The sequence below is a fragment of the Physeter macrocephalus genome, chromosome 21 (genome assembly GCF_002837175.3).
Source record: "Physeter macrocephalus isolate SW-GA chromosome 21, ASM283717v5, whole genome shotgun sequence".
NCBI classification, from domain to species: domain Eukaryota; kingdom Metazoa; phylum Chordata; class Mammalia; order Artiodactyla; family Physeteridae; genus Physeter; species Physeter macrocephalus.
The window spans coordinates 30,481,171-30,488,241 of record NC_041234.1 but is presented as its reverse complement, the minus strand read 5'-3'; the positions used below and the strand labels follow the sequence as shown (position 1 = coordinate 30,488,241).

General features: G+C 37.9%; 2 protein-coding genes across 2 annotated transcripts in view; both read left to right on the top strand.

Annotated features, from left to right (window-relative positions):
• LOC129391702 (G2/mitotic-specific cyclin-B3-like) overlaps positions 1-3,390 on the top strand; it is a 10,860-nt gene extending 7,470 nt beyond the window's left edge. The window contains exon 4 of the mRNA XM_055081579.1: positions 3,289-3,390. Within this exon, the coding sequence (XP_054937554.1) occupies positions 3,289-3,390 (102 nt within the window). The remainder of the gene's footprint in view (positions 1-3,288) is intronic.
• A 16-nt stretch (positions 3,391-3,406) lies between these two features.
• The window catches only part of CCNB3 (cyclin B3), a 44,493-nt gene continuing 40,828 nt past the window's right edge, over positions 3,407-7,071 (top strand). The window contains 1 exon segment of the mRNA XM_055081578.1: positions 3,407-3,424. Within this exon segment, the coding sequence (XP_054937553.1) occupies positions 3,407-3,424 (18 nt within the window).

Genomic DNA, 7,071 nt, shown 5'->3' with positions numbered 1-7,071 from the left:
GTTGGGGACCCAAGACATCCCTGAGCAATATCTCTGCCTCTAGCTTTTCAGAAGCTCAGAAAGCCCATTTCCCTTTTACGTTCAAGTCCTGGTCACCTTGAATGGTCTTTGGTGCTTTCCAGACAGAGTTCCATCATTACAGTGTACCTAAGCCATTCCACGGTTGGGCATTTCTGCAGACGTCTGAGCTCATTTCTTTGAGGGTTGAGGACTCCTTTCTCTCTGAATTTTGGGGATTCCCTTTATGATGATTTGCTTCTTCCTGTCAGTATTACTTCATTTCCATGTCCCCATATCTGTCTTCTCCTCAACATTCACCACAGTGAGGTCCTGGCTTGCCAAAAGAGCTGATCTGTTTTAGTTAGTTAGTCTGCTGTGAGTGTTCTTTTTTTCCCTCTCCTTTATCCTTTCAGCATGGGAAGGACTTTTGATTTGTTAGAGCTGGTCCAAAGCCAGTGGATGAGGAGATAAAGTCTATTTCCTAAATTACTTTTTGTCAGTCTGATATTCATCTCTATTTTCCTATTTTTTGGTGAAAGAATTATGGGGAAATACTGGTAAAGGTCCCTTTGAGCTTAGATCTGAAAATATTAGTGCTTTGAACCTTCACATATGGCAAGTTGAAAGTTTCACCCTGGGGATTAGGGTCTCCTCCTCTCTCCTGCCAAGAACGCACATCTTTTCCAATTCTGGATCTCAGCTGGACACATAAGGAGTTTGTAAAACTTTAGGGGAAATTAAAATGCAAACTGTGTCAAGCTCTTTGAAGAGCAGAAGTGGACAACAACTTGAGGGCCTAAGAAAGAATTCCCTGTTGGATTGTAGTTGCATATTATGATACGATGATACAAAGGCATAATTTTTTTTATACTTCATTTGGAAATAATTTCAAATTTATAAAAAGTTGCAAAAATAAAAAACAGTACAAAGAACACACATATGCTGTTTACTTAGATTCACGTATTACTAACATTTTATCCTATCTGCTTACATACATCATGGTCCTTTACCATGAAGTACTTAGGGTATTTCAGTGTATATAGAGAAAGAGTCTCTATATACTATTTCTCCTTAGAGAAATAGTCTTATATAAACACAGTGCAGTCAACAACTTTATAAATTTACATTGATATAGTGTTTTTATGTAATCTATTGTCCATATTCCAATTTTTTTCCATTGACTTTGTAAAGTCAATGTTATAAGCATTTTTTCCCCTCCAGTAAAGGATCCAGTCTAGGGTCGTTTACTTGTCATGTCTCTAGCTTCTTTTAATCTGGAACACTTCCATAGCCTTTCTTTGTTTTTTATGATATTTTTGAAGAATACAGTCCCACCCAACCCCCCTTTTAAAAATAGAACATTCCTAATTTTGTGTTTGTCTGATGTTTCCATGTGATTAGACTGATGTTATATACGCTTGGCTGGAGTACTGTATAGGTGAGGTTCTGTCCTTAGAGTATCACATCTGGAGGCACACGACATCCATCTGTCCCTCATTGGTGAGGTTAATTTTGATCACCCAGTCAAGATGTTGTCCGGTTTCTCCACTGTATAATTACTGTTTATTTTTGTTCCCTCTTGCAACTAATAATCTGTGGGACACACTCTTAAGAGCCTCCAAATAGCCACTCTTCATCAAAATGTCCCCTAGATTTAGCATTCATTGATGATTTTTGCCTAACACAATCTTTATGATGATTTTTCCAACTCTAGAACTTGTTCCTCATTTACCAGTCTACAAGCAGAGGCCTCCCTTCTTCCCTGTTTATTTATTATTGGTATAGACTTATGAATTCCTATTTTTTCAGTGGTTTGTTGTTCAGTATTGTATTTTATTATTTTGGTGCTCAAATTGTCCCAGATTTGGTCACTAGGGTCCCCTTTAATCTGACTACTGTGTCTTTGTGACATACTATCATCATTTTTTGAGCATTTTCTTTCCAGCATAACAGGATGTTCCAGGATGTTCTTGTACCTATTTTATTGCCATGGAGTCAACCATTTCTGTGAAGAATTCCTGTTCCTTTTAGTGGGGAATGGTATTAGAGACCAAGATCTCAGTGCTAGGTGTGCTACTGGGGTGTCTGCTTTTTCTGCCCTTTCTGCAGGCAGAGTTAGGAAATGTCTGCATGTATATATACATATAGATACACACATATCTGTACTTAAACATATATATATATACACATATATCTATATATACAAATACACACTCCTGTGTACTCAGATGTATATACACATATACCTATTTGAGAAATCATGAGTCCACACAGCTCCCATTCCAAAACGTACAGGGTTCTTTCTTGTATTCCTCAATCCGTGTTTATATGTTCCTTCTCTACAATGAGAACCATGGTTCCCAAGATCATCAACACATTTACTCAATACTATAATACATCTAAAACAGTTTCAGAATTACTTCTTCCACACCACCATAATAAACACACCTACTAAAAAGAGTTCCAGATTTATTTGCAATATTCTCCACCATCCCACAAACGCATCCTGACTGAGGATGTATATGGTGAGGGTGTATAGTCTGTGTTTACTTGGATTAGTTGTTTATTATCTTGTATTTCCTTCTGTTTTCTTTCTTTTGTCCTTCAGTGTGGTTATGGTATTTATTCGGAATATAATTAGATTTAATTTGTCTCATTTTAAAGGCATAACCTTTAAGATTATTTTTACTGACATTATTCACAGTCCCATGATCTTTTCTACTGTTTAATAGAATTAGTCATGATTAGAGTTTCTGGTGGAGCTCCCCAGAGCCCCATGTTAAATAAATATCTCCTCAGTGAGATGGGATAGATGTATCACAGGTAGTGTTGTATTAGAGGTCTATCCTGAAAAGCTAGTTGATCTTGGTATACTCAGGCAGCAAAGCCTTTTCCCCCCTCTGAACATCTTGTGGGGTCAAAATGGAATGTGATGTTTGCAAAACATCATTTTGAGAATTTGCCAGCCAGTATGCCTGACATTGGAGATCAGAACTACATCATATGTATCTTGAAATCACTTAGGGCTGCTATTTAGCTAATATGCACCAGGACTACTGTACTGCTAGCTTCCATCATGACTAGTTGGCACCAGTACCATACTGGTTGTAAGATGTTTTGATCAGTGTTCCTGGGAACACCCAAACAAGGTGTCCAGGGTTTGGATGTGTGTCAGGACCTTCCTATGAGAACCACCTATTGGGTAATTTGAGGTTTTTTTTCTCTCTCTCTCTCCATTTCCTTGCTTCCTCCTCCAGACCAGTCCCCCCACCTTTTTTTTTCTTGCAGGCTTTTCAAAGTCAACCTGCCAAGCCCAAGAAGGAAGCCAGTAATGAGTTTGTTAAAGATGTTTCCAAGAAGATAAACAGGAACACACCTGCTCGTGGGTGAGTACGAGGGCACTCAGATGGCATTGTTTTATATGGTAAAGGAGAGGGTGTGACATCCTTTTGACTGCCTTTTGTCCTCATTGAGAACATTTTTAGTGAGCTACAGTGGTGAGTACTACATTAACTCTGGGTGCTTAGATGGACTAAATTGCTGAAGAATTATAGGCCTCATCTCACCACCACCCCCAATCTTTCTCTCTCTCTCTCTCTCTGCCCCTCTCCCTCCCTCCCTCCCTCTCCCCCTCTGTCACCCACCCACATGATGTGTGCATATTGAAAGAGCTGTTGTCATTGAGGAATTTGCCAAAAGTTCTTGTGCTCATCTTTTCTCTATTTTAGTACTTCAGTCCTTGACTGAGCTACTCTGTGGTTGAGAGTGTGGAGACAACTTAACTTTTCAGGGGTTTCTCAGCAGCTGGCTGATAGCTTGCCAGTCTGCTTATCCCATTAGAACCCTTAGGGGGAGGTTTGTTCCTTGTTACTGTAGAGAAATTACTATCTCCTTAGGCCAAAAATGTGTGTTTGCCAGCTGTTATAGGGAACTGATCACAGGTTCTGCAAGTAGATAGGAGTATTCTCATCTAGGATCGGGAAAAGGATTTACTCCTAGGAAAACTTCTATTAGAAGAAGAGTTAGAAAGTGGAGTGAGACCTTTTTATATACTCTCCTCATTCCAGTGGGAATTACTTCTTTCTGGAAGAATAGAATAGATCATGTAGATAGCTATAACCTGGCTAAGCATGGGTTCCAAATGGTAAGGGGAAAAGTTTGGGGAACTCCAAAAAATTAACATGCCAGGTCCACAGGACACTTTGCTAATTACCCAGCAGAAAGATATCATACCAGAAGATTAGCATTTAGCCCTACTCAGTTTCTTGCTGAAATGAAATTCCTGGGATTTGCATGTGTATTTTGACCTTAATTCCCTGTGTTTTCTTTTGAATTTCTTTCACCATTCTGACTTTAGCAGGGAAATCCTCACAAAATGCCATAAACATTCTTGTCCTCATTCAGAGTTCAGTGAAATGGACCCTAATAATAGTGCTAGAGCTAATAGCTAACATCTATTGAGAGTTCACTGTACTCACATTATTCTAAGTGTTTTTTTGGTAACAGCTTTATTAAGATATAATTCACATACACAATTCACCTTCTTAAAATGTACAATTCAATGGTTTTTAGTATATTCACAGAGTTATACAGCCATCACCACAGTGAATTTTAGGATGTTTTCATCAACCCCAAAAGGAACTCTACCTTTAGCTACCACCTCTCAGTCCTCCCCATCTGTAGGCAACTACTAGTCTACTTTCTGTCTCTATAGATTTATCCATACTGGACGTTTCCCAGAAATGGAATTGTATAATTCCATTGTACAATGTGTCTTTTGTATCTGGCTTCTTTCACTCAGCATGATGTTTAAGGGTTCATCCATGTTGTAGCAGGTATCAGTACTTCATCCTCGTTTATTGCCAAATAATATTCCATTGTATGGATGTACCATATTTTGTCTATCCATTCATCAGTTGATGAACGTTTGAATTGTTTCTGCCTTTTGGTTATTGTGAATAGTGCTGCTGTGAACACCTGTGTACAAGTTTTTGTTTGAACACCTGTTTTTAATTCTTTTGCATATGTAACTAGAAATGTAATTGCTGTGTCATATGGTAATTCTATGTTGAACTCATTGAGGAACTGCCAAACTGTATGCCATAGTGGTTGCACTATCTTATATTCCTACCAGCAGTGGATGAGGGTTTTGAATTTTCCACATCCTTGCCATTTTCTGGGTTTTTTGTTTGTTTGTTTGTTGTTTTTTTAATGGCCATTCTAGTGAGTGTGGGATGGTATCTCATTGTGGTTTAGATTTGCAGTTCTCTGATGACTAATGATTTGGGAATCTTTCATGTGCTTATTGGCCACTTGCATATCTTCTTTGGAGGAATGTCTATTCAGATCCTTTGCTGATTTAAAATATTTGGTTATTGATCTTTTTATTATTGAGTTGTAAGAATTCTTTATATAGTTTAGATACAAGTCCCTGATCAGATATTTGATTAGCAAGTATTTTTCCTCCATTCTGTAGGTCTTTTCATTTTCTTCTTGGTGTTCCTTGAGGCATAAATGTTTTAATTGTATTGAAATCCAATTTATTTTTTCTTTTGTTGCTTATGCTTTTGGTATCATAATCTAAGAAACCATTGCCAAATCCAAGGTTATGAACATTTACTTTGAAGATTTTTTTCTTTTTAGAGTTTTAATGTTTTAGCTCTTAATTTAGATTGTTGATCCATTTTGAGTTAATTTTTATTGTTGGTGTATGTTAGGGATCTAACTTCATTGTTTTGCATGTACTGATAGATATCCAGTTGCCTCGGCACCATTTATTGAAAAGACTAATCTTTCTTCACTTAATTTTCTTGGCACCCTTGTTGAAAATCAGCTGACTGTAAATGTGTTTATTTCTGAACTCTCAATTTTATTCCATTGACCTACATGTCTTTCATTATGCCAGTACTATGCTATCTTGATTATTGTTGTTCTGTAGTGTGTTTTGAAATTGGGAAGTGTGACTCCTCCAACTTTGTTCCTCTTTTTCAAGATTGTTTTGGCTCTTCTGGGTTCCCTGCAATTCCATATAAATTTTAGAATCAGCCTGTCAATTTCTACTAATAAGCCAGCTGGGATTCTTATAGAAGTTGCCTTGAACCTGTAAATCAGTTTGGGGAGCATTACCATCTTAATACTAAGTCTTCCAATCCAGGAACATGGAATGTCTTTTCATTTATTTAGATCTTTAATTTCTTTCAACATTTTTTTGTACTTTTCAGAGTATAAATTTCTCACCTCTTCTTTTTAAAATTAATTAATTTATTTATTTTTGGCTGTGTTGGGTCTTCATTTCTGTGCGAGGGCTTTCTCTAGTTGTGGCGAGCGGGGGCCACTCTTCATCACGGTACACGGGCCTCTCACTGTCGTGGCCTCTCTTGTTGCGGAGCACAAGCTCCAGACATGCAGGCTCAGTAGTGTGGCTCACGGGCCTAGTTGCTCCGTGGCATGTGGGATCTTCCCAGACCAGGGCTCGAACCCGTGTCCTCTGCATTGGCAGGCAGATTCTCAACCACTGCGCCACGAGGGAAGCCGTCACCTCTTTTGTTAAATTTATTTCTAAGCATTTTATTCTTCTTGATTCTGTTGTAAATGGAATTGTTTTCATAATTTCATTTTCATGTTGTTCATTGCAAGGATATAGAAATACATGTGATTTCTGTGTATTGATCTTGAATCATAGAACTTTGCTGAACTTGTATATTAGTTCTAATAGTATTTGTGTGTGGGTTCCTTATGATTTTCTATGTATAAGACTATGTCATCTGCTAATATAAGTAGTTTTACTTCTTCCTTTCCAATCTGGATCCCTTTTATTTTATTTTCTTGCCTGATTGCCGTGGCTAGAACCTTTAGTACTGTGTTGAATAGAAGCGTTCAGAGTTGAACATCCTTACCATCCAAGAGTTGAATGACTGACTTATTCTGGTTTTCCTAGGACTTTCCCAGTTTTAACATTGAAAGTCTTGCATCCCAGGAACCCTCTCAGTCCTAGACAAACAAGGACAGTTAGTCACTCTATTGAGGAAGCCTACTCTGATCACCCCAAGCTTTGGACATCATAGACACTAA